General features: G+C 54.5%; 1 protein-coding gene across 1 annotated transcript in view; it reads left to right on the top strand.

Annotated features, from left to right (window-relative positions):
• Nucleotides 1-22,843, top strand: part of LOC140398966 (protein Wnt-7b-like) — a 31,427-nt gene extending 8,584 nt beyond the window's left edge. Inside the window, exons 2-4 of the mRNA XM_072487979.1 lie at nucleotides 13,402-13,628; nucleotides 18,893-19,164; nucleotides 20,382-22,843. Coding sequence (XP_072344080.1) covers nucleotides 13,402-13,628; nucleotides 18,893-19,164; nucleotides 20,382-20,861 — 979 coding nt within the window. The 3' untranslated portion in view covers nucleotides 20,862-22,843. The remainder of the gene's footprint in view (nucleotides 1-13,401; nucleotides 13,629-18,892; nucleotides 19,165-20,381) is intronic.
• The last annotated feature ends 3,442 nt before the right edge of the window (nucleotides 22,844-26,285 follow it).

The raw sequence follows: 26,285 nt of genomic DNA, 5'->3' as shown, positions 1-26,285 counted from the left end.
AGGGAGCGCCGCACTGTGGGAGGGTCAGTGCTGTGGGAGCGCCGCACTGTGAGAGGGTCAGTGCTGAGGGAGCGCCGCACTGTGAGAGGGTCAGTGCTGAGGGAGCGGCGCACTGTGGGACGGTCAGTGCTGAGGGAGCGCCGCACTGTGGGAGGGTCAGTGCTGAGGGAGAGTCGTGTTGTTGAAGGGTCAGTGCTGAGGGAGCGCCGCACTATGGGAGGGTCAGTGCTGAGGGAGTGCCGTGTTGTCGGAGGGTCAGTGCTGAGGGAGCGCCGCACTGTCGGAGGGTCAGTGCTGAGGGAGCACCGCACTGTTGTGGGCTCAGTACTGACTGAGGGAGCGCCGCACTGTCGGAGGGTCAGTGCTGAGGGAGCGCCGCACTATGGGAGGGTCAGTGCTGAGGGAGCGCCGCACTGTCGGAGGGTCAGTGCTGAGGGAGCACCGCACTGTTGTGGGCTCAGTACTGACTGAGGGAGCGCCGCACTGTCGGAGGGTCAGTGCTGAGGGAGCGCCGCACTGTCGGAGGGTCAATGCTGAGGGTATGCCGCACTGTCGGAGGGTCAGTGCTGAGGGAGCACCGCACTGTCAGAGGGTCAGTGCTGAGGGAGCGCCGCACTGTCGGAGGGTCAGTGCTGAGGGAGTGCCGCACTGTCGGAGGGTCAGTGCTGAGGGAGCACCGCACTGTCAGAGGGTCAGTGCTGAGGGAGCACCGCACTGTCGGAGGGTCAGTGCTGAGGGAGAGCCGCACTGTCGTGGTGTCATTACTGACTGAGGGAGCGCCGCACTGTGGGAGGGTCAGTGCTGAGGGAGCGCCGTGTTGTTGAAGGGTCAGTGCTGAGGGAGCGCCGCACTGTGGGACGGTCAGTGCTGAGGGAGCGCCGCACTGTGGGAGGGTCAGTGCTGAGGGAGCGCCGTATTGTTGAAGGGTCAGTGCTGAGGGAGCGCCGCACTGTCGGAGGGTCAGTGCTGAGGGAGCGCCGCACTATGGGAGGGTCAGTGCTGAGGGAATGCCGTGTTGTCGGAGGGTCAGTGCTGAGGGAGCACCGCACTGTTGTGGGCTCAGTACTGACTGAGGGAGCACCGCACTGTCGGAGGGCCCGTGCTGAGGGAGCGCCGCACTGTCGGAGGGTCAGTGCTGAGGGAGCGCCGCACTATGGGAGGGTCAGTGCTGAGGGAGTGCCGTGTTGTCGGAGGGTCAGTGCTGAGGGAGCACCGCACTGTTGTGGGCTCAGTACTGACTGAGGGAGCACCGCACTGTCGGAGGGTCAGTGCTGAGGGAGCGCCGCACTGTCGGAAGGTCAGTGCTGAGGGAGCGCTGCACTGTGGGAGGGTCAGTGCTGAGGGAGTGCCGTGTTGTCGGAGGGTCAGTGCTGAGGGAGTGTCGCACTGTCGGAGGTTCAGTGCTGAGGGAGCGCCGCACTGTCGGAGGTTCAGTGCTGAGGGAGCGCTGCACTGTCGGAGGGTCAGTGCTGAGGGAGCGCCGCACTATGGGAGGGTCAGTGCTGAGGGAATGCCGTGTTGTCGGAGGGTCAGTGCTGAGGGAGCACCGCACTGTTGTGGGCTCAGTACTGACTGAGGGAGCACCGCACTGTCGGAGGGCCCGTGCTGAGGGAGCGCCGCACTGTCGGAGGGTCGGTGCTGAGGGAGCGCCGCACTATGGGAGGGTCAGTGCTGAGGGAGTGCCGTGTTGTCGGAGGGTCAGTGCTGAGGGAGCACCGCACTGTTGTGGGCTCAGTACTGACTGAGGGAGCACCGCACTGTCGGAGGGTCAGTGCTGAGGGAGCGCCGCACTGTCGGAAGGTCAGTGCTGAGGGAGCGCTGCACTGTGGGAGGGTCAGTGCTGAGGGAGTGCCGTGTTGTCGGAGGGTCAGTGCTGAGGGAGCACCGCATTGTTGTGGGCTCAGTACTGACTGAGGGAGCACCGCACTGTCGGAGGGTCAGTGCTGAGGGAGCACCGCACTGTCAGAGGGTCAGTACTGAGGGAGCGCCGCACTGTCGGAGGGTCAGTGCTGAGGGAGCGCCGCACTGTCGGAGGGTCAGTGCTGAGGGAGTGCCGCACTGTCGGAGGGTCAGTGCTGAGGGAGCGCCGCACTGTCGGAGGGTCAGTGGTGAGGGAGCGCCGCACTGTCGGAGGGTCAGTGGTGAGGGAGCGCCGCACTGTCGGAGGGTCAGTGTTGAGGGAGCGCCGCACTGTCGGAGGGTCAGTGCTGAGGGAGTGCCGCACTGTCGGAGGGTCAGTGCTGAGGGAGCGCCGCACTGTCGGAGGGTCAGTGGTGAGGGAGCGCCGCACTGTCGGAGGGTCAGTGGTGAGGGAGCGCCGCACTGTCGGAGGGTCAGTGCTGAGGGAGTGCCGTGTTGTCGGAGGGTCAGTGCTGAGGGAGCACCGCACTGTTGTGGGCTCAGTACTGACTGAGGGAGCGCCACGCCATCGGTGGGTCATTGCTGAAGGAGTGCAGCACTATGGTTGGGTCAGTACTGAGGGGGTTCCGCAGTGTCGCAGGGTCATTGCTAAGGAAGCGTTCACTGTTGAATATGCCATCCCTCCAGCGGAGACATTAAAAGCCTGAGGCTTCCATCTGTGCTCTTTTTTTTGTCAGTGCCCAATCCCAGGGTCGCCATTGGAAGGGGACTGAGAAATGGAGAATTATCTGCCCTGGCCCACACACCAATATCTCTACTCCATCCCAACCAAGGCCCTTTGCGGGATCTTGCTGTGTCCAAAATGCGCTGCCTTTCTGCCTGGCATTCGGAGAGGAGCTCAAAGTGGGCGTAGTAACGATAGAGGTGATCGCTGGTTGCTATGACAGCTAGATACAGGATTCCGGCAGTACAGCTTCCCTCCTACCTTGGGCATTGGTTGTTCTGGAACCCTTTGCTGTGTGGACAGGGACAGGGTGCTGCGTGTGGGTCCAAGGGGTGCAGCGGTGTTGGCGCCCATTACCGTACCTCAGCGGAGGGCACAGGGGAGTGAAGAGGGGCCCTGGACACCCGAGGGACAGGGGAGGTTTGACTCTTGTTGTCCATCCTCACTCTCAGCCGATCCAACACTTTCCTCTCATCGCTGGTCTAGTCTGCATCCGTCTGTCCTCGCCGCCCAGGGCCGTCTGTCCCTCTCCCACCCTGTGTTTATGCCTGTCTGTCTGTCTGTCTGTCTCTCTTGGGCAACAGGGTAGCACAGTTGCTTCACAGTGCCAGGGTCCCAGGTTCGATTACCGGCTTGGGTCACTGTCTGTGCGGAGTCTGCACTTTCTCCCCGTGTGTGCGTGGGTTTCCTCCCACAGTCCAAAGATGTGCAGGTTAGGTGGGGTTATGGCTATACGGTGTGGGCCGAGGTAGGGGGCTCTTTCACAGGGTCAGTGCAGTCTTGATGGGCCGAATGGCCTCGTTCTGCACGGTAGAGGTTCTATTATTCTATTCTACAGGAAGGGGTGTGCGCCCAATCTACATAAATTTTCATTTCATTCGTGGGCTTGACACTACTACTTCCACACCCGTTGTAACGGCCCACCCAGCCGGAGTGACCCCCCCGCCCAGCCGGAGTGACCCCGCCCCCCCCTCCCCCGCCCAGCCGGAGTGACCCCCCACCCAGGCGAAACAAAAACCAATTGCGGTGACCTACCAGGGCGTGGCGGGGGGGCCGGGTGGGGGGCGGTTGCACAGCTCCGGCGGTGAGGGACGGGCTCCCGGCATTGCCCACTGGCAGAGGAGGAGCCCACTGTGTAAATCTATCCCAGGGCCTCCCCTGATCCGTGGGGAGTTTGCAGGGCAGAGCGGGTGGGGGCTTCTGCCCATGGGCACGGGTCAGCCAGGGGCTGGGTCAGGGGTCCTGTGTCTGTGTGGGGTCTCAATGTCCTTTGCGGTGGCCCCTGTATCCCTGGGGAGTTTCGATGACCGTGGGGTCGGGGTGCCTCGGGATTCCCAACGTCGCTGGATTTCCGAGGCCCATTCCCTCCAGCTGACAGTGGGAATCCCGCCTGCCCAGTGAAACTGGGCGGCGTTGTTCAATACCATGGGCACAGCGCTTAATGCTGCTTTCCCGTCTGGGCCAACACTCTGTGCATTTCTGGGAAGATTCCGGCCATTATCCCTCCATCAGCCCATCACATTCTCTCTCTCTCCTTCTGTCTCTGCCTCTCGTTCTGCCTATCTCTCTCTCTCTTTTAAAAAAAAATATTTTATTGAAAATTTTTGGTCAACCATCACAGTACATTGTGTATCCTTTACACAATAATATAACAGTATAAGTAGTGTATCCTTTACACAATAATATAACAGTATAAGTAGTGTATCCTTTACACAATAATATAACAGTATAAGTAGTGTATCCTTTACACAATAATATAACAGTATAAGTAACAATGACCTGTTTTATAAACAAAGAATAAATAATATATAACAAAAACTAAAACTAAAACTAAATGGCAACTGCCTTGTCTCAGATAAACACTCTCCAAAAATATGATTTAACAGTCCAATATACAATTATTTATAGCAACGATCTATACATATTATACATATATATTAACAACCCTGAGAGTCCTTCTGGTTCCTCTCCCCCCCCCCTCCACCACCACCACCCCCCCCCCCCCCCCCCGGGCTGCTGCTGCTGCCTTCTTCTTTTCCATTCCCTCTATCTTTCTGTGAGATATTCGACGAACGGTTGCCACCGCCTGGTGAACCCTTGAGCCGATCCCCTTAGGACGAACTTAATCCGTTCCAGCTTTATAAACCCTGCCATGTCATTTATCCAGGTCTCCACCCCCGGGGGCTTGGCTTCTTTCCACATGAGCAATATCCTGCGCCGGGCTACTAGGGACGCACATGCCAAAACATCGGCCTCTCTCGCCTCCTGCACTCCCGGCTCTTGTGCAACCCCAAATATAGCCAACCCCCAGCTTGGTTCGACCTGGACCCCCATTACTTTCGAAAGCACCTTTGTCACCCCCACCCAGAACCCCTGTAGTGCCGGACATGACCAGAACATGTGGGTGTGATTCGCTGGGCTTCTCGAGCATCTCGCACACCTATCCTCTACCCCAAAAAATTTACTGAGCCGTGCTCCAGTCATATGTGCCCTGTGTAACACCTTAAATTGAATCAGGCTTAGCCTGGCACACGAGGACGATGAGTTTACCCTACTTAGAGCATCCGCCCACAGCCCCTCCTCAATCTCCTCCCCCAGCTCTTCTTCCCATTTCCCTTTCAGCTCATCTACCATAATCTCCCCCTCGTCCCTCATTTCCCTATATATATCTGACACCTTACCGTCCCCCACCCATGTCTTTGAGATCACTCTGTCCTGCACCTCATGCGTCGGGAGCTGCGGGAATTCCCTCACCTGTTGCCTCGCAAAAGCCCTCAGTTGCATATACCTGAATGCATTCCCTTGGGGCAACCCATATTTCTCGGTCAGCGCTCCCAGACTTGCGAACTTCCCATCCACAAACAGATCTTTCAGTTGCGTTACTCCTGCTCTTTGTCATATTCCAAATCCCTCATCCATTCTCCCCGGGGCAAACCTATGGTTATTTCTTATCGGGGACCCCACCAAGGCTCCTGTCTTTCCCCTATGCCGTCTCCACTGTCCCCAAATTTTCAAAGTCGCCACCACCACCGGGCTTGTGGTGTATTTCTTCGGTGAGAACGGCAATGGGGCCGTCACCATAGCTTGTAGGCTAGTCCCCCTACAGGACGCCCTCTCCAATCTCGTCCACGCCGCTCCCTCCTCTTCTCCCATCCACTTACTCACCATTGAGATATTGGCGGCCCAGTAGTACTCACTTAGGCTCGGTAGTGCCAGCCCACCCCTATCCCTACTATGCTGTAAGAATCCCTTCCTCATTCTCGGGGTCTTCCCGGCCCACACAAAACTCATGATACTCTTTTCGATCCTTTTGAAAAAAGCCTTCGTGATCACCACCGGGAGGCACTGAAACACAAAGAGGAATCTCGGGAGGACTACCATTTTAACCGCCTGCACCCTCCCTGCCAGTGACAGGGATACCATGTCCCATCTCTTGAAGTCCTCCTCCATTTGTTCCACCAATCGCGTTAAATTTAACCTATGCAATGTACCCCAATTCTTGGCTATCTGGATCCCCAAGTAACGAAAGTCCCTCGTTACCTTCCTCAGCGGAAAGTCCTCTATTTCTCTGCTCTGCTCCCCTGGATGCACCACAAACAACTCACTTTTCCCCATGTTCAGTTTATATCCTGAGAATTCTCCAAACTCCCGAAGTGTCCGCATTATCTCTGGCATCCCCTCCGCCGGGTCCGCTACATATAACAACAAATCATCCGCATACAGAGATACCCGGTGTTCTTCTCCTCCTCTAAGTACTCCCCTCCACTTCTTGGAACCCCTCAGTGCTATTGCCAGGGGCTCAATCGCCAGTGCAAACAATAATGGGGACAGAGGGCATCCCTGCCTTGTCCCTCTATGGAGCCGAAAGTATGCAGATCCCCGTCCATTCGTGACCACACTCGCCACTGGGGCCCTATACAACAGCTGCACCCATCCAACATACTCATCTCCAAAACCAAATCTCCTCAGCACCTCCCACAAATAATCCCACTCCACTCTATCAAATGCTTTCTCGGCATCCATCGCCACCACTATCTCCGCTTCCCCCTCTGGTGGGGGCATCATCATTACCCCTAGCAGCCTCCGTATATTCGTAGTCAACTGTCTCCCCTTCACAAACCCAGTTTGGTCCTCATGAACCACCCCCGGGACACAATCCTCTATCCTCATTGCCATTACCTTGGCCAGAATCTTAGCGTCTACGTTCAGGAGGGAAATAGGCCTATAGGACCCGCATTGCAGCGGGTCTTTTTCCTTCTTTAGGAGAAGCGATATCGTTGCCTCAGACATAGTCGGGGGCAGCTGTCCCCTTTCCTTTGCCTCATTAAAGGTCCTCATCAGTAGCGGGGCGAGCAAGTCCACATATTTTCTGTAAAATTCAACTGGGAATCCATCTGGTCCCAGAGCCTTCCCCGCCTGCATGCTCCTAATTCCTTTCACTACTTCCTCTATTTCAATGTGTGCTCCCAGTCCCACCCTTTCCTGCTCCTCCACCTTGGGAAATTCCAGCCAGTCCAGAAAGCCCATCATCCTCTCCCTCCCATCCAGGGGTTGAGCTTCGTATAATTTTTTATAAAATGCCTTGAACACTCCATTCACTCTCTCCGCTCCCCGCTCCATCTCTCCTTCCTCATCCCTCACTCCCCCTATTTCCCTCGCTGCTCCCCTTTTCCTCAATTGGTGGGCCAGCAACCTGCTCGCCTTCTCCCCATATTCGTACTGTACACCCTGTGCCTTCCTCCACTGTGCCTCTGCAGTACCCGTTGTCAGCAAGTCAAATTCTACGTGTAGCCTTTGCCTTTCCCTGTACAGTCCCTCCTCCGGTGCCTCCGCATATTGCCTGTCCACCCTCAGAAGTTCTTGCAGCAACCGCTCCCGTTCCCTACTCTCCTGCTTTCCTTTATGTGCCCTTATTGATATCAGCTCCCCTCTAACCACTGCCTTCAGTGCCTCCCAGACCACTCCCACCTGGACCTCCCCATTATCATTGAGTTCCAAGTACTTTTCAATGCACCCCCTCACCCTTAAACACACCCCCTCATCTGCCAATAATCCCATGTCCATTCTCCAGGGTGGACGCCCTTCTGTTTCCTCCCCTATCTCCAAGTCCACCCAATGTGGAGCGTGATCCGAAATGGCTATAGCCGTATACTCCGTTCCCCTCACCTTCGGGATCAACGCCCTTCCCAAAACAAAAAAGTCTATTCGCGAATAGACTTTGTGGACATAGGAGAAAAACGAAAACTCCTTACTCCTAGGTCTGCTAAATCTCCACGGGTCTACTCCTCCCATCTGCTCCATAAAATCTTTAAGCACCTTGGCTGCTGCCGGCCTCCTTCCAGTCCTGGACCTCGACCTGTCCAGCCCTGGTTCCAACACCGTATTGAATTCTCCCCCCATTACCAACTTTCCCACCTCTAGGTCCGGGATGCGTCCTAGCATACGCCTCATAAAATTGGCATCATCCCAGTTCGGGGCATATACGTTTACCAAAACCACCGTCTCCCCCTGTAGTTTGCCACTCACCATCACGTATCTGCCCCCGTTATCCGCCACTATAGTCTTTGCCTCAAACATTACCCGCTTCCCCACTAATATAGCCACCCCCCTGTTTTTCGCATCTAGCCCCGAATGGAACACCTGCCCCACCCAACCTTTGCGTAGTCTCACCTGGTCTATCAGTTTCAAGTGCGTTTCCTGTAACATAACCACGTCTGCCTTAAGTTTCTTAAGGTGTGCGAGTACCCGTGCCCTCTTTATCGGCCCGTTCAGCCCTCTCACGTTCCACGTGATCAGCCGGGTTGGGGGGCTTTTTACCCCCCCCTTGTCGATTAGCCATTCCCTTTTTCCAGCTCCTCACCCGGTTCCCACGCAGCTGTGTCCCCCCCAGGCGGTGCCCCTCCGCCCATCCCACCCCATACCAGCTCCCCCCTCTCCCCAGCAGCAGCAGCCCAATAATTCCCCCCTCCCACCCCCCCCCCCCCCCCCCCCCCCGGTAGATCCCCCACTAGCGTAGTTACACCCCCCATGTTGCTCCCAGAAGTCAGCAAACTGTGGCCGACCTCGGCTTCCCCCCGTGACCTCGGCTCGCACCGCGTGACGCCCCCTCCTTCCTGCTTCTCTATTCCCGCCATGATTATCATAGCGCGGGAACCGAGCCCGCGCTTCCCCCTTGGCCCCGCCCCCAATGGCCAACGCCCCATCTCCTCCACCTCCTTTCCTCCCCCCACCACCTCCTGTGGAAGAGAGAAAAGTTACCACATCGCAGGATTAATAACATAAAACTCCTCTTTCCCCCCTTTTTACCCCCCTCTTCGCCCCCCATACTCGCCCCACCACTTTGTTTCAAACGTTCTTTTTTTTTTATTATTATTAAATAACCTGCTCTTTCCAATTTTTCTTCCACGATAAAAGTCCACGCCTCATCCGCCGTCTCAAAGTAGTGGTGCCTCCCTTGATATGTGACCCACAGTCTTGCCGGTTGCAGCATTCCGAATTTTATCTTCTTTTTGTGAAGTACCGCTTTGGCCCGATTAAAACTCGCCCTCCTTCTCGCCACCTCCGCACTCCAGTCTTGATAAACGCGGATCACCGCGTTCTCCCATTTACTGCTCCGAGTTTTCTTTGCCCATCTAAGGACCATTTCTCTATCCTTAAAACGGAGGAATCTCACCACTATGGCTCTAGGAATTTCTCCTGCTCTCGGTCTTCGCGCCATCACTCGGTATGCTCCCTCCACCTCCAGCGGACCCGCCGGGGCCTCCGCTCCCATTAACGAGTGCAGCATCGTGCTCACATATGCCCCGACGTCCGCTCCCTCCGCACCTTCAGGAAGACCAAGAATCCTTAGGTTGTTCCTCCTCGCGTTGTTCTCCAGCACCTCCAGCCTTTCCACACACCTTTTGTGTTGTGCCTCGTGCATCTCCGTCTTCACCACCAGGCCCTGTATGTCGTCCTCATTCTCGGCTGCCTTTGCCTTCACGACCCGAAGCTCCCGCTCCTGGGTCTTTTGCTCCTCCTTTAGCCCTTCGATCGCCTGTAATATCGGGGCCAACAGCTCCTTCTTCATTTCCTTTTTAAGCTCTTCCACGCAGCATTTCAAGAACTCGTGTTGTTCAGGGCCCCATATTAAACTGCCACCTTCCGACGCCATCTTGGTTTTTGCTTGCCTTCCTTGCCACTGCTCTAAAGGATCCACCGCAATCCGGCCACCTTCCTCTCCTTTTTTCATCCGTATCCAGGGGGGATTCCCTTCTGGTTCGCCGCACAGTACTTTTAGCCATTAAAATTGCCGTTGGGGCTCTTATTAAGAGCCCAAAAGTCCGTTCCACCGGGAGCTGCCGAAACGTGCGACTCAGCTGGTCATCGGCACACCGGGAAGTCCCTATCTCGCTCTCTCTGATGCACGATCAATTGTACAAAGACTCAGGTTGGATACAACTGAGGCTTTATTGCTCTAAGATGTGTGGCCTCCCACAGCAGCTGGCGAAATGGCTGCTGCACGGAGGACACGCATATTCATACTCCGCCTACTGGGCGGAGCCAGCAGGCAGGGGCTACCGGGGAACCTGTAGTACAGGTCCTACCTTACATCACCTAATATAGGTGCAACAGTGGTTTACCACATCTCTCTGTCTCTCTCTGTCTCTTTCTGACTCTCTCTCGCTCTCTGACTCTCTGTGCCTCTCGCTCTGCCTCTCTCTCTGTCTCTCTCTGTGGCTATCTCTCTCTCTCAGTCTCTTTCTGACTCTCTCTCTCTGACTCTCTCTGCCTCTTGCACTGCTTCTCTCTCTGTCGCTGTCTATCTCTCTGTCTCTCTCTCTCTCTATATGCCTCTCGCTCTGCCTCTCTGTCTCTCTCTCTCTCTCTGTGGCTCTCTCTCTCTCTCTGTCTCTTTCTGACCCTCTCTCTGACTCTCCCTGCCTCTTGCTCTACCTCTCTCGCTGTCTCTGTCTATCTCTCTACCTCTCTCGCTGTCTCTGTCTATCTCTCTACCTCTCTCGCTGTCTCTGTCTATCTCTCTGTCTATCTCTCTGCCTCTCTCTCTGCCTCTGTCTATATCTCTGTCTATCTCTCTCTCTCGCTCTGCCTCTCGCTCTGCCTCTCTCTCTGTCTCTGTCTATCTCTCTGTCTCTCTCTCTCTCTCGCTCTGCCTCTCGCTCTGCCTCTTTCTCTGTCTCTGTCTATCTCTCTGTCTCTCGCTCTGCCTCTCTTTCTCTGTCTATCTCTCTCTCTCTCTTTCTGCCTCTCGCTCTGCCTCTCTCTCTCTGTCTCTATCGCTGTCTATCTCTCTCTCTGCCTCTCGCTCTGCCTCTCTCTCTCTGTCTGTCTATCTGTCTGTCTATCTCTCTCTGTCTATCTCTCTCTCTGTCTCGGTCTCTGTCTATCTCTCAGCCCCTCTCTCTCTGTCTCTGTCTATCTATCTCTGTCTATCTCTCTGTCCATCTCTCTCTGTCTATCTCTCTCTGCCTCTCGCTCTGCCTCTCGCTCTGCCTCTCTATCTCTGTCTATCTCTCTCTCTCTCTCTCTCTGCCTCTCGCTCTGCCTCTCTGTCTATGTCTATCTCTCTCTCTCTCTGTCTGTCTATTTCTCTGTCTATCTCTCTCTCTCTCTCTGTCTGTCTATTTCTCTGTCTATCTCTCTCTCTCTCTGCCTCTCTCTCTGTCTCTGTCTATCTCTCTGTCTATCTCTCTCTGCTTCTCTCTCTGTCTCTGTCTATCTCTCTCTCTATCTCTATGCCTCTTGCTCTGCCTCTCTCTCTGTCTCTGTCTATCTCTGTCTCTCTCTCTCTCTGCCTCTCGCTCTGCCTCTCTCTCTCTGTCTCTGTCTATCTCTCTCTGCTTCTCGCTCGGCCTCTCTCTGTCTCTGTCTATCTCTATCTATCTCTATCTCTCTATGCCTTTCGCTCTGTCTCTCTCTCTCTGTCTGTCTATCTCTCTGTCTATCTCTCTGTCTCTCTCTCTCTCTGCCTCTCGCTCTGTCTCTCTGTCTCTGTCTGTCTCTCTCTGTCTATCTCTCGCTCTCTATCTCGCTCTCTCTCTGCCTCTCGCTCTGCCTCTCTCTCTCTATCTCTGTCTATCTCTCTGTCTATCTCTCTCTCTCTCTCTCTGCCTCTCGCTCTGCCTCTCTCTGTGTCTATCTCTCTCTCTCTGTCTCTTTCTGACTCTCTATCTGTCTATCTGTCTATCTCTCTCTCTCTCTCTGCCTCTCTCTGTCTATCTCTCTCTCTCTCTCTCTGCCTCTCGCTCTGCCTCTCTCTGTGTCTATCTCTCTCTCTCTGTCTCTTTCTGACTCTCTCTCTGTCTGTCTATCTCTCTGTCTATCTCTCTCTCTCTCTCTGCCTCTCGCTCTGCCTCTCTCTCTCTGTCTCTGTCTATCTCTCTGTCTCTCTCTCCCTGTTTCTCCCTCTGTCGTGTTATAATCTGTGGTTCCCTCGATAATGAAGACACACAGAACATGGATGTGTTCACCCAGAATGGATATTTATTGTTTGACATGTGGGCAGATAACTAACAGATCTATGTACAAACAAAGTTACTCAAGTCTGTAGGGAGATACTCTCAGTGGACTGTCCTACTGCACGTCCCACTACCAACTGCCCAGCCCGTCAGTCACCTGATGCACGCCTGGCGCCACCCACTGGCAGGAGGTCATAGCCGTGATTACACACATTGATAAATGGCTTTATACATTTGTACAGTTAAATACAGATATGTATGTACGCATATCACATCTCTCTCTCTCTGTCTCTCTCTCTGCCTGTTTCTCTCTTTGTCTCTGTCTCTTTCTCTCTCTCTCTGTTTCAGTCTCTCTCTGTCTCTCTCTGCCTCACTCTCTCTGTCTCTCTCTCTCTGTCTCACTGTCTCTCTCTCTCTATCTCTCTGACTATCTGTTTCTCTGTGTCTCTTTCTCTCTCTGCCTCACTCTCTCTGTCTTTCGATGTCTCTCGCTCTCTCTCTCTATCTCTCTCTTTCCCCCTCCTCCCCTTCACTCTTTCCTCATTTCTCTATTTTTCTGACATCTGCCTCTCTCTCCTTTCCTCTTTCTTTCTACCTCACCCCATCTCTCTCTCCACTTATGCACTTTCTCTCTCTCTGACCCTACCGTCTCCCGACTCGCTCTCCCCTTGCCTTTCTTTCCCCATCACCCTCTCCTTATTTTTCTCTTCTCCATACCTCTCTCTCTCTCTCTCTCTCTTGCCCCACTCCGCCCAACCTGCAATCTTTCTATCCTTCCCTCTTCCCCCACACACTCTGCCATGAAATCTCTCTCTCTCCCTCTTCCCCCTCTCCCTTTATTTATCTGCTCACCCCTTTCCTCTCGCTCCCATCTCCACCCCTAACTCCTTCTGTCTATCTCCTCTACCCTCTCCCTCCATCCGCCCCCTCCTCTTTCACCCTCTCCCTTTTTCTCCCCTCCTCCCCCATTCTCTCCATCTCACCCCTCCCTTTCCTCCTCTCATTTCCATTCTCTCACCCCCTCCTTCTCTCTCCCACCCCCTCACGTTCTTTCTCCCACTCTCTGCCTTTCGCTGTCTCGCTTTCGCCTCGCTCCCTCTCCCCGTTCTCCCTCACTAACACCCCCCTTCTCTCCTCCTCTCTCTCTCTCTCTTTCCCTGTCTTCTCTTCTCTTTCCCTCTCCCTTTCTCACTCGCTCCCTCTCCCTTTCCCTTTGACTACTCTTCCCTTTCACTCTCGCTCACTCGCTCTCTCTTTCCCGACTACTCTCTCTACCTCCCCTTCTCATTCCCTCTGTCTCGCTCTCTGTCTCTCTCACTCTCCGTGCCACACTCACTTTCTCACCTTCTTTGCCACCAGTGGATTACCGTCGGTGGTGGCACTCGGTGCCAGCATCATCTGTAATAAGATGCCGGGCCTAGCGCCACGTCAGCGAGCCTTGTGCCAGAGCCGGCCGGACGCCATGATCGTCATCGGTGAGGGGGCGCAGCTGGGACTTGACGAGTGCCGTCACCAGTTCAGGAGCAGCCGCTGGAACTGCACAGCTCTGGGAGAGAGGACAGTATTCGGAACAGACCTGAAAATAGGTACGTGAACCCTCCCCGACCTCTGACCCCTGCAGCTGCCCGCATCCCGGCGCGCGCTCCCCTCGTTCCGCACACTCCGGCCTCGTAATCCACTCTCAACCCGCACACACCAGCAGCAGAGCTGAGGGAGCGCCGCACCGTCGGAGGGTCAGTGCTGAGGGAGCGCCGCACCGTCGGAGGGTCAGTGCTGAAGGATGGCCGCACTGTCGGAGGGTCAGTGCTGAGGGAGCGCCGCACTGTCGGAGGGTCAGTGCGAGGGAGCGCCGCACTGCCGGAGGGTCAGTGCTGAGGGAGTGCTGCCCTGTCGGAGGGTCAGTGCTGAGGGATCGTCGCACTGTCGGAGGGTCAGTGCGAGGGAGCGCCGCACTGTTGGAGGGTCAGTGCTGAGGGAGCGCCGCACTGTCGGAGCGTCAGTGCTGAGGGAGCGCCGCACCGTCGGAGGGTCAGTGCTGAGGGAGTGTCGCACTGTCGGAGGGTCAGTGCTGAGGAAGCGCCGCACTGTCGGAGGGTCAGTGCTGAGGGAACGCTGCATTGTCGGAGGATTAGTGCTGAGGGAGCGCTGCTTTGTCGGGGGGTCAGTGCTGAGGGAGTGCTGCACTGTCGGAGGGTTAGTGCTGAGGGAGCGCTGCTTTGTCGGGGGGTCAGTGCTGAGGGAGTGCTGCACTGTCGGAGGGTCAGTGCTGAGGGAGCGCCGCACTGTCAGAGGGTCAGTGCTGAGGGAGTGCTGCCCTGTCGGGGGATCAGTGCTGAGGGAGCGTCGCACTGTCGGAGGGTCAGTGCTGAGGGAGCGCTGCCCTGTCGGGGGGTCAGTGCCGAGGGAGCGCCGCACTATCAGAGGATTAGTGCTGAGGGAGCGCCTCGCCGTCGGAGGGTCAGTGCTGAGGGTGCGCCGCACTGTCGGAGGGTCAGTGCTGAGGGAGCACCGCACTGTCGGAGGGTCAGTACTGAGGGAGCACCGCACTGTCGGAGGGTCAGTGCTGAGGGAGCGCCGCACTGTCGGAGGGTCAGTGCTGAGGGAGCACCGCACTGTCGGAGGGTCAGTACTGAGGGAGCACCGCACTGTCGGAGGGTCAGTGCTGAGGGAGCGCCACACTGTCGGAGGGCCAGTGCTGAGGGAGCGCCGCACTGTCGGAGGGTCAGTGCTGAGGGAGCGCCGCACTATCGGAGGGTCAGTGCTGAGGGAGTGTCGCACTGTCGGAGGGTCAGTGCTGAGGGAGCGCCGCACTGTCGGAGGGTCAGTGCTGATGGAGCGCCGCACTGTCGGAGGGTCAGTGCTGAGGGAGCGCCGCACTGTCGGAGGGTCAGTGCTGAGGGAGCACCGCACTGTTGGAGAGCCAGCTCTCAGCTCAGTCCTAAATGTTCCCAACCATATCCTGAGGCTGAGATGTATTGGAATTCCCAACCTCGCAGTCCATCTGTACCCTGTGAAACCCCCTTCAGAATCTTGTACGTGTCACTGTCCTTCGAAAGGTGGGCAGCACGGTAGCATGGTGGTTAGCACAATTGCTTCACAGCTCCAGGGTCCCAGGTTCGATTCCCGGCTTCGGTCTCTGTCTGTGCGGAGTCTGCACGTTCTCCCCGTGTGTGTGTGGGTTTCCTCCGGGTGCTCTGGTTTCCTCCCACAATCCAAAGATGTGCAGGCTAGGTGGATTGGCAAAGCTAAATTGCCCTTAGTGTCCAAAATTGCCCTTAGTGTTGGGTGGGGTTACTGCGTTATGGGGATAGGGTAGAGGTGTGGTCTTGGGTAGGGTGCTCTTTCTAAGAGCCGGTGCAGACTCGATGGGCCGAATGGCCTCCTTCTGCACTGTAAGTTCTATGATATTCTATGAAACTCCAGAGAATATCATACCGACTTACTCAGCCTCTCATCATAGGACAACCACCCCAACCCCCCCTCCTCATCCCCGAGACCCCAATCTAGTGAACCTTCGCTGCACCAGCTGCCAAGGTGAGTATATTCGTCCTTAAAACGTGGAGATCAAAACTGCCCGTAGTTACTCCAGGTGTGGTCTCACCTGTACGGTGGCACAGTGGTTAGCACTGCTGCCTCACAGCACCAGGGACCCTGGCCTTGGGTGACGGTCTGTGTGGAGTTTTCATGTTCTCCCCGTGTCTGCGTGGGCTACCTCCGGGATGCTCCGCCTTCCCCCCACAGTGGATTGGCCAAAATAAATTTGCCGCTTAGTGTCCAAAGATGGACAGGTTAGGTGGGGTTATGGGGAGAGGGTGGGGTGGACGGGGGGGTGGACATGGGTAGGGTGCTGTTTTGAAGGGTCAGTGCAGAGCCAATGGGCCAAATGGCCTCCTTGTGCACTGTAGGGATTCTATGTACCATGGTAGCCAGATGTCTTTACTGCTGTCCTCCCAACCCCCTCACAATAAAGGTCCTCCAGTTTGACCTTCCTAATTGCCTGATATAACTCCATGCTAACGTTCCTCGTCCAAACCCACCCAAGTCTCTCTGAACACCAAGGTTTACAAGTTTCGTACCTTTTCTAAAAAAAAAAAATTCCGATTTACCAATCACGGGGACCCGAATGAATAACTCCACTCGATCGAAAACATTTAGACGCATTTCCTAAATAGTGAGAGATTAGAAAGTGCAGATATACAAAGGGACCAGGGTGACCTTGCCCATGAGTCACTGGAGGCGAGGCGGCAGGCACAGCGAGCTGTTAGCAAGGCTAATGGAAGGTTAGTCTTTATCGCAAGAGGGTTTGAGTACAGGAGGAGTGAGGACTTGCTTCAATTGTATTGGAGCTTGGTTAGGCCCCACCTGGAGTACTGAACACAGTTTTCATCCCCTTACCTCAGAAAGGAGATTATTGCCATAGAGGGAGCGTGACGAAGGATCACCAGACTTGTTCCGGGGACTGTCTTAGGAAGAGGGAGCGGGGCCAACTGGGCCTGTATTCTCCTGAGATTCGGAGAGTGAGAGGTGATCTCATTGAAACTTTAAAAATATTTAAAGATATAGACAGGGTGGACACCGCTAGGATGTTTCTCTTGGTCAGCGAGTCGAGATCCAGCGATCACACTTTCAAAATGAGGGGGAAGCTTCTTCGGACCGAGGTGAGGAGAGATTTCTTCACACACAGGGTTGTGAATCTTCGGAACTCTCTACCTCAGAGGGTCAGTCTGAGTATGGTTAAAGCAGAGATTGATGGATTTCTGATTGACAATGGAAGAAAGGGTTCTGGGGAGAGTGTGGCTAAACGACATTGGAAGTGTCCGATCGGCCACGATCGTACTGAATGCAGAGCAGGTTCGACGAGGAATGGCCTCGCCCTGTTCCTAGGTTCCTAAACTGTCGGCATTGTCATGGGAGTGTCCCTCCAAGGAATGTTTTGTCTTATCACATGGCTTCAGTGATGTCGTTGTGTGAGCGGAGCTGGGCTGTGGCTCTGTGAGTTTTTACTTTTGCTTTGGGTTTGGACTGGTTTGAACTGCACAGGTTGAAAGAAGTGTCTCTCTACCTTCATTTTAAAAGCTGTTTCAGACTGCTTGATAACTTAAAAGAGAGAATTGCTTTCTGGAAGCAATTCAAACCTGCTGTTTGGAAAGGGGAATAACCATAAGACCATAAGACATAGAAGCAGAATTAGGCCACTCGGCCCATCGAATCTGCTCCGCCATTCAATCATGGCTGATATTTTTCTCATCCCCATTCTCCTGCCCTCTCCCCATAACCCCTGATCCCCTTATTAATCAAGAACCTATCTGTCTCTGCCTTAAAGACACTCAGTGATTTGGCCTCCACAGCCTTCTGCGGCAAAGAGTTCCACAGATTCTCCACCCTCTGGCTCAAAACATTACTCCTCATCTCTGTTTTAACAGTCTTGTACTAGTAAAAATGACGTGTGCTGGGCCACGCCTTTGGAAAGGGGTTTCTGGTTTTACTTGGATTTTGTTATTGAATTAGAACAGTTAAGTGGGACTTCATTAAGGGTTATGCATATATTACTGTAGCTGTGTGGGTCTTTGTGTTTGCAGTTGATAAAAATTCTTACTGTGTGTGTGTTTATACAAATGTCAACTAAATTTGCAAGGTAAAGTTGTTTTTTCATTAATAGTGCTTAAGGCCTCTGTTGAATAACACCTGAAAAGTACGCCCTTGCATTCAACGTAACCAAAATCAATAAACAGTTGTAGGTTAGGTGAACTCCATCATATACTTTGGTGTTTTCTAAACCCTGGCCCATAATGAAATGAAATGATAATGAAAATCGCTTATTGTCACAAGTAGGCTTCAAGTGAAGTTACTGTGAAAAGCCCCTAGTCGCCACATTCCGGCGCCTGTTTGGGGAGGCTGTTACAGGAATTGAACCGTGCTGCTGGCCTGCTTTCAAAGCCAGCGATTTAGCCCTGTGCTAAACAGCCCCTAGAAAACCTCATCAAAGGGATTGTCTGGGATTTGAACCCGGGATCTCTCGCAAATTTCGACACCGAGACACCCAAAGCGAGAATCATACCCCTAGACCAACGAGCCCCTCGACAATGCAGTAATGATCCCCTTATCTCAGGAAAGATATCCCGGCATTGGAGGCAGTCCAGAGAAGGTTCACTTGATCCCCGGGAATGGAGGGATTTTGTTATGAGGAGGGGTTGAGTAGGCCGGGGCCTGTACCCATTGGGAGTTTAGAAGAATGAGAGGCGCCCTTATTGAGACAGAGAGGATTCTGGGTGGGATTGACGGGGTCGATGCTGAGAGGATGTTTCCTCTTGTGGGAGAGTCTGGGACCAGAGGGCAGAATCTCAGAGTCATTTGAGACAGAGAGGAGGAGAAATTTCTTCTCTCAGAGGGGGAGTGAATCTGTGGAATTCTTTACCACAGAGAGCAGTAGAGGCCGGGCCGTTGAGTATGTTCAAGGCCAAGAGAGACGGATTTCTAATCAGTGAGGGAGTCGAGGGTTACGGGGATAAGGTGAGAAAGTGGAGTTGGGAATTATCACATCAGGCCAGTGAGGATCTCATTGAATGGGGGAGCAGACTCGAGAGTGCTACCTCTTGTTCCTATTTTGTATTTTCCCTCCATGCACCCCCCTGCCATCCCCGCCCGCCCCCCCATCCCACCCCAGCCCTGGCACTCTCGTGTAATGGCACAGAAAGAGGTCATATATCCCAAGGGGCCTATGCTGTCCCTCTGTCTTTATGTGCACCATGGCCACGCCCACCCTCCCCACGCCCGACATTTCCCGCCAATGAAAACCGTGCCTGAGACTGACGGCTTTCTATTTTTTTTCTCCCCCCCCCCTCTCTTTCAGGAAGCAAGGAGACCGCCTTCGCCTATAGCATCATCGCGGCGGGCGTGGCCCACGCCATCACGGAGGCCTGCAGCCAGGGCAACCTGTCGGACTGCGGCTGCGACCGGGCCAGGCACGGCTACTACGATCAGGAGCGGGGCTGGAAATGGGGGGGATGCTCGGCGGATGTCGAGCACGGCATCGCCTTCTCCCGTCGCTTCCTCGACGCCCGCGAGGTGAGGCGCCATTCTCGGCGGCTCATGAACCTGCACAACAACGAGGTGGGAAGGAAGGTTAGTGAGGGCTGGAGAGGGCAACGTGGGTGGGTCGCGCGCCCGTGCCATCCTGAGTGTGGAGGTCGCAGACTTGCAACATAAGAAAATAGGAGCAGGGGGAGGCCATTCGGCCCTCCCTTGAGCCTGCCCCACCTTTGAAAATGTACAGAATCGCAGAATGGTCGCTTAGTAGAACAGAAGCTGAGAACTGCTGAATATTGCTGAAGGGTCTTGGCATCGGGACTCGCACACAAGAATGCCAAATTTCAAATGCCCACCACAATATCTCAGTTGTGTTTCTGCGACTGGGCAGCACGTGTTGAACAATCCCGATGGTGCTAATAGCTGCACTAACCACCAATTTAAGATGATGGATCAAGTATGAAATGTGGCTCATTTATAGGTGCTCGATTCGACATACATTCTCTCCAACCCTGCAAACAAAAGGAATATGTCCAAGTCTTGTGCCTTTTTGTTGATTACCTAGGATGTCGGCGAGCCTATGGTTCCCTGGAGTCTTCTCTATGGCAACGCCTCGACCTATCAGTGTCCGATTCCCCTGCAGTATAAATTGTTGAAATCACCTGAAACCTGCCATTCTTGTGTATGTCCTGATGTGTGCGAGGTGAAAAGCTTCGGCATAACTCTCTATCTCAGTCGTGAAATGACGGTAGCACAAGTGGATAGCACTGCGGCTTCACAGCGCCAGGGTCCCAGGTTCGATTCCCCGCTGGGTCACTGTCTGTGCGAAGTCTGCACGTTCTCCCCGTGTCTGCGTGGGTTTCCTCCGGGTGCTCCAGTTCCCTCCCACAGTCCAAAGACGTGCAGGTTCGGTGGATTGGCTGTGATAAATTGCCCTTAGCGTCCAAAAAGGTTGGGAGGGGTTATTGGGTTGCGGGGATAGGGTAGAAGTGAGGTCTTAAGTGGGTCGGTGCAGACTCGATGGGTCGAATGACCTTGGGTAGGGTGCTCTTTCCAAGAGCCGGTGCAGACTCGATGGGCCGAATGGCCTCCTTCTGCACTGTAAATTCTATGATACTACAGCGTTTCGGCCCCTCGAGTCAGTGCTGACTGTAAACCTCTCTATCAAACCTCCTCTTAATTGCGTCTCCTCCAGCGGGAAGTACCTGAGGCCCAGATCACAGTGTTGTGGGTCGCACCGGCCTTCTGGCAGAGAATGGAATAAGATTGCATGCATTGACGCGGATAATCGTTGCTCTGTTGTTGGTTTGCAGATCCTGAAGGAGAGTATGAGAATGGAGTGTAAATGCCACGGGGTCTCGGGCTCCTGCACCATCAAGACCTGCTGGGTGACCCTGCCAGCCTTCCGGGAGGTGGGCTTCGCACTCAAGGACAAGTACGGGCGGGCGGTCCAGGTGGAGCCCGTGCGGGCAGGCCGGGGGCATCAGCCCACCTTCCTGAAGGTCCGGAGGACATCCCACCTCAAGCCGCCGTCCACCGACCTGGTCTACACCGAGCATTCGCCCAACTACTGCGAGGAGAACCCGGCCACGGGAAGCGCGGGCACGGGGGGCCGCAGGTGTGAGCGAGGGGGTGCCGGGAAGCCGGGCAGTTGCGAGGTCCTGTGCTGCGGCCGTGGGTACAGCACATACCAGTACACCCGCACCTGGCAATGCAACTGCAAGTTCCATTGGTGCTGCCAGGTGACATGCAGCCAATGCAGCGAGAGGACGCATGCTTACACCTGCAACTGAGAGAGAGAGAAAGAGAGAGAGAGAAAGAGAGATGTGTCGCTCGGAGCAACGGGATCTTAATTTTCACCCGCTTGCAAGGACCCCAGGGAAACACAGTTCGGCTGACGATTGCTTGACGCTTAAGTTTTCATCCGGACTTGGGGCAACGGTTCCCCTGCTGGGCAGAACGCTGCCTTCCAATATGGAACCACGTGTGGGGTTAGTATAAGGGGCTCTATACCATGCAACTCGCACGAGGTATCATTCCACCACTGAGGTGCAGCAATTGGACTCTAAATGACCTCCCGCGTGACTGGACTCTAAATGACCTCCTGTGCAATTGGACTCTGATTGCCCTCCAGCGTGATTACACTCTGACTGACCTCAAGTTTTTGCTCCGTCTTCACAGAAGCCCACGGCAGAGGAGGCTAAGGCGGCATGAACACGTGTGTGTGCCAGGATGTCGGTACCATTGGACCGAGCTGTTTTGCTTTGGCACATCGCCCTCGCTGAGGCTCTCTCCAAAACTCCAGGGCTCAGATAAAACAGACCAATGGCTCAGAGGTTTCAGCCGTGCCTTCATGGACCACATCTGGGAGGTTGAAAATCTCCAAAACAGAAAGAAATCTAACTTTAAGAGTGTGGTTATGGCTTTATCAGGCGCTGTGACCAGCAACTAACCCGCTCCAGCCAAAGGCCAGTCGTGGATTGTGTGACACAAATACCGTTCGCAGATTTCCAACTGTGTTGCCATTGCTGTGTAGAGTGGAACCTTTGTAAACAAGACTTTGTAAATAGTTCCCTCCACTGTGTAGAGTTTCAGATTCCAGTACTCTCGCTGTACCTGTCCTGGGAGTGTTTGATGAAGACAGTGTAGAGGGAGCTTTACTCTGTATCTAACCCCGTGCTGTACCTGTCCTGGGAGTGTTTGATGGGGACAGTGTAGAGGGAGCTTTACTCTGTATCTAACCCCGTGCTGTACCTGTCCTGGGAGTGTTTGATGGGGACAGTGTAGAGGGAGCTTTACTCTGTATCTAACCCCGTGCTGTACCTGTCCTGGGAGTGTTTGATGGGGACAGTGTAGAGGGAGCTTTACTCTATATCCAACCCCGTGCTGTACCTGTCCTGGGAGTGTTTGATGGGGACAGTGTAGAGGGAGCTTTACTCTGTATCAAACCCCATGCTGTACCTGTCCTGGGAGTGTTTGATGGGGACAGTGTAGAGGGAGCTTTACTCTGTATCTAGCCCGTGCTGTACCTATCCTGGGAGTGTTTGATGGGGACAGTGTAGAGGGAGCTTTACTCTGTATCTAACCCCGTGCTGTACCTGTCCTGGGAGTGTTTGATGGGGACAGTGTAGACGGAGCTTTACTCTGTATCTAACCCCGTGCTGTCCCTGTCCTGGGAGTATTTGATGGGGACAGTGTAGAGGGAGCTTTACTCTGTATCTAACCCGTGCTGTACCTGTCCTGGGAGTGTTTGATGGGGACAGTGTAGAGGGAGATTTACTCTGTATCTAACCCCGTGCTGTACCTGTTCTGGGAGTGTTTGATGGGCACAGTGTAGAACGAGCTTTACTCTGTATCTAACCCCGTGCTGTACCTGTCCTGGGAGTGTTTGATGGGGACAGTGTAGAGGGAGCTTTACTCTGTATCTAACCCCGTGCTGTACCTGTCCTGGGAGAGTTTGATGGGGACAGTGTAGATGGAGCTTTACTCTGTATCTAACCCCGTGCTGTAGCTGTCCTGGGAGAGTTTGATGGGGACAGTGTAGAGGGAGCTTTACTCTGTATCTACTCCGTGCTGTACCTGTCCTGGGAGAGTTTGATGGGGACAGTGTAGAGGGAGCTTTACTCTGTATCTAACCCCGTGTGTATCTGTCCTGGGAGAGTTTGATGGGGATAGTGTAGAGGGAGCTTTACTCTGTATCTAACCCCGTGCTGTACCTGTCCTGGGAGTGTTTGATGGGGACAGTGTAGCGAGAGCTTTACTCTGTATCTAACCCCGTGCTATACCTGTCCTGGGAGTCTTTGATAGGGACAGTGTAGAGGGACCTTTACTCTGTATCTAACCCCGTGCTGTACCTGTCCTGGGATTGTTTGATGGGGACAGTGTAGAGGGAGCTTTACTCTGTATCTAACCCCGTGCTGTACCTGTCCAGGGAGTGTTTGATGGCGACAGTGTAGAGGGAGCTTTACTCTGTATCTAACCTCGTGCTGTACCTGTCCTGGGAGTGTTTGATGGGGACAGTGTGGAGGGAGCTTTACTCTGCATCTAACCCCGTGCTGTACCTGTCCTGGGAGTGTTTGATGGGGACAGTGTGGAGGGAGCTTTACTCTGTATCTAACCCCGTGCTGTATCTGTCCTGGGAGTGTTTGACGGGGACAGTGTGGAGGGAGCTTTACTCTGTATCTAACCCCGTGCTGTACCTGTCCTGGGAGTGTTTGATGGGGACAGTGTAGAGGGAGCTTTACTCTGTATCTAACCCCGTGCTGTACCTGTCCTGGGAGTGTTTGATGGGGACAGTGTGGAGGGAGCTTTACTCTGTATCTAACCCCGTGCTGTACCTGTCCTGGGAGTGTTTGATGGGGACAGTGTGGAGGGAGCTTTACTCTGTATCTAACCCCGTGCTGTACCTGTCCTGGGAGTGTTTGATGGGGACAGTGTAGAGGGAGCTTTACTCTGTATCTAACCCCGTGCTGTACCTGTCCTGGGAGTGTTTGATGGGGACAGTGCAGAGGGAGCTTTACTCTGTATCTAACCCCGTGCTGTACCTGTCCTGGGAGTGTTTGATGGGGACAGTGTGGAGGGAGCTTTACTCTGTATCTAACCTCGTGCTGTACCTGTCCTGGGAGTGTTTGATGGGGACAGTGTAGAGGGAGCTTTACTCTGTATCTAACCCCGTGCTGTACCTGTCCTGGGATTGTTTGATGGGGATAGTGTAGAGGGAGCTTTACTCTGTATCTAACCCCGTGCTGTACCTGTCCTGGGAGTGTTTGATGGGGACAGTGGAGACGGATGGAGGCGCCATGGCTGCTGAGACTGCGGGACGGGCACAACCAGTGTCCCCCAGCGCTATAAGTTGCTGAAGGTTGTGTCGCTGGCCAGGGGGTGTCGGGAGAATGACTAGGCGAGGGCTGTGGTGTCAGGCTGGCTGGGCGCGTACCGTCATTGCCACAACCGGCAAGGCGGGCATGTCACTGCTCACATTGCTGACTGCCCACTGGGAACCTAGCACAACGGGTCGTATGGGTTCCCTCCCTCCAGGCTCCCCCCCCCCAGGTACCCTCTGGCCCCAGCCAACCCATCAATGGGGTGGGCAGGCTCCAGTGCCACCCGTGCCAACGCCTTGGCTGGGGTGAGGGTCGGCGTGCATTGGACTTGGGCCAGTTCCATGTGTCGAAGGTGCTGGCCGATTAATGGGATCCGAATCAGTACGGGACTGGCACCGCTTTCGCCCACATCGAATGGTCACGGTTCAGTCCCAGCATCAGCACTTCGGGCTGGATTCTCCGATTGGCCACGCCGAAATCCCGTTCGGCGATTGGCCGGAGAATCCGTTTTTACGGCAAATACGGTGGCGGGGCCGTTTTTTGGATTCTCGGCTCCCTCAAACGCGGCGTAGTCGCTGAGTGCGCCGCACGTTATTGTGACGTCCTCAGGACGTCACACTGGTGGGGATGGTCCGGGGGTGGCGAAGGAGGTTATCGGGGGGCACTATCTGGCAGGCCAGGTGTGCTCCCGCCACTGGCCAATGGGATTTCCCATTGTAGGTATGCCACGCGGCCAGGAAACCCCCGGGTGGGTGTGCTGGCAGAACAGAGAATCCCACCAGCAGAGAATTCACCCCTCTGTCTCCCTCTCTCTGTCTGAAGTGTGTTGCCTCTATCTCTGTATCGCTCTCTCTTTCTCTCTTCCACTTGTTTCTCTGTCTCTCATTCTCTGTCTCTCTCTTTCTGTCTCCCTCTCTGTCTCTCTCTCCTTCTGTCTCTCTCTCTCTTTCTGTCTCTCTCTGTCTCTCTCTTTCTGTCTCTTTCTTTCTGTCTCTCTCTCTCACTCCGCTGTTTCTCTCTCTCTCTCCCTCTCTCTCTTTCTGTCTCTCAGTCTGTCTCTCTCTTTCTGTCTCTCTCTCTGTCTCTCTCTTTCTGTCTCTCGCTCTGTCTCTTTCTGTCTCTCTCTCTCTCCCTCTTTCTGTCTCTCTCTTTCTGTCTCTCTCTGATTCTCTTTCTGTCTCTCTCTCTCCCTCTTTCTGTCTCTCTCTCTGTCTCTCTCAGTCTCTTTCTGTCTCTCTCTGTCTCTCTCTTTCTGTCTCTCTCTCTGTCTCTCTTTCTGTCTCACTCTCTGATTCTCTCTTTCTGTCCCTCTCTGTCTCTCTCTCTTTCTGTCTCTCTCTGTCTCTTTCTGTCGCTCTCTTTCTGTCGCTCTCTCTGTCTCTCTCTCTCCCTTTCTCTCTCTTTCTGTCTCTCTCTCTCACTCCGCTGTTTCTCCCTCTCTCTCTTTCTGTCTCTCTCTCTCTCACTCCACTGTTTCTCTCTCTCTCTGTCTCTCTTTCTTTCTGTCTTGCTCTTTCTGTCTCGCTCTCTTCCCCCTTTCTCTCGTCTCTCTTTCTCTCTCTCTGTCAGGACCTCTCGCTGTTTGTCTTTCTGCCTCTCTGTCTCCCTTCTTGTGTGTGTGCGTGTCTGTCCCCCGGTCACTCATCCTCTGCCTCTCTTCCCCTCTCCCTTGCTCTGTGTGTGTCTGCCTTTCCTCGCCGCCCTCCCTTTCTCTCCAGGTGCCTCTCCCCCTCTCTCTCTGACACACACACACACAGGGCAGAGCACACGGCCCAAGCTCCCTGCCTCGGCTCAAACCTACGCTGTGCGCAACCTCCTTTCTGCTTGGCCTGCCAGTGAGATTGAAAAACTCCCACCCCTGATATCCCTTTGTCTGAATTGGGAAAACTGAAAAAACCCTCCTACTGCCCGGCCCTCTGCCCACACCTCCCTCTCTGAGGTTGCGGAACAATGAGCCGAGGATAGACTCTGGGTCGCCCTCAATAACCACCCCCCTCGGATCGACCCCACAATGCCTCACAGGGTAATAACTCCCAGAGTGGCGGAGAGGAGCCAATTCCTCACTGGAGACGCTCACAATCGCTCCTCACATTTCCCCCCCCCCCCCCCAATTCCCGCCACTCCCTAATCAGAAGAGTGCAGACATCCCGGAGGGCTGGAGGAGGTTACAGAGATAGGGAGGGTTGTAGGGGCTGGAGGAGGTTACAGAGATAGGGAGGGTTGTAGGGGCTGGAGGAGGTAACGGAGATAGGGAGGGTTGTAGGGGCTGGAGGAGGTTACAGAGATAGGGAGGGTTGTAGGGGCTGGAGGAGGTTACGGAGATAGGGAGGGTTGTAGGGTCTGGAGGAGGGTACAGAGATAGGGAGGGTTCTAGGGGCTGGAGGAGGTTACAGA

Source organism: Scyliorhinus torazame, chromosome 22, assembly GCF_047496885.1.
Source record: "Scyliorhinus torazame isolate Kashiwa2021f chromosome 22, sScyTor2.1, whole genome shotgun sequence".
Lineage (NCBI taxonomy): Eukaryota > Metazoa > Chordata > Chondrichthyes > Carcharhiniformes > Scyliorhinidae > Scyliorhinus > Scyliorhinus torazame.
This window is presented reverse-complemented; position numbering and strand designations above follow the sequence as displayed.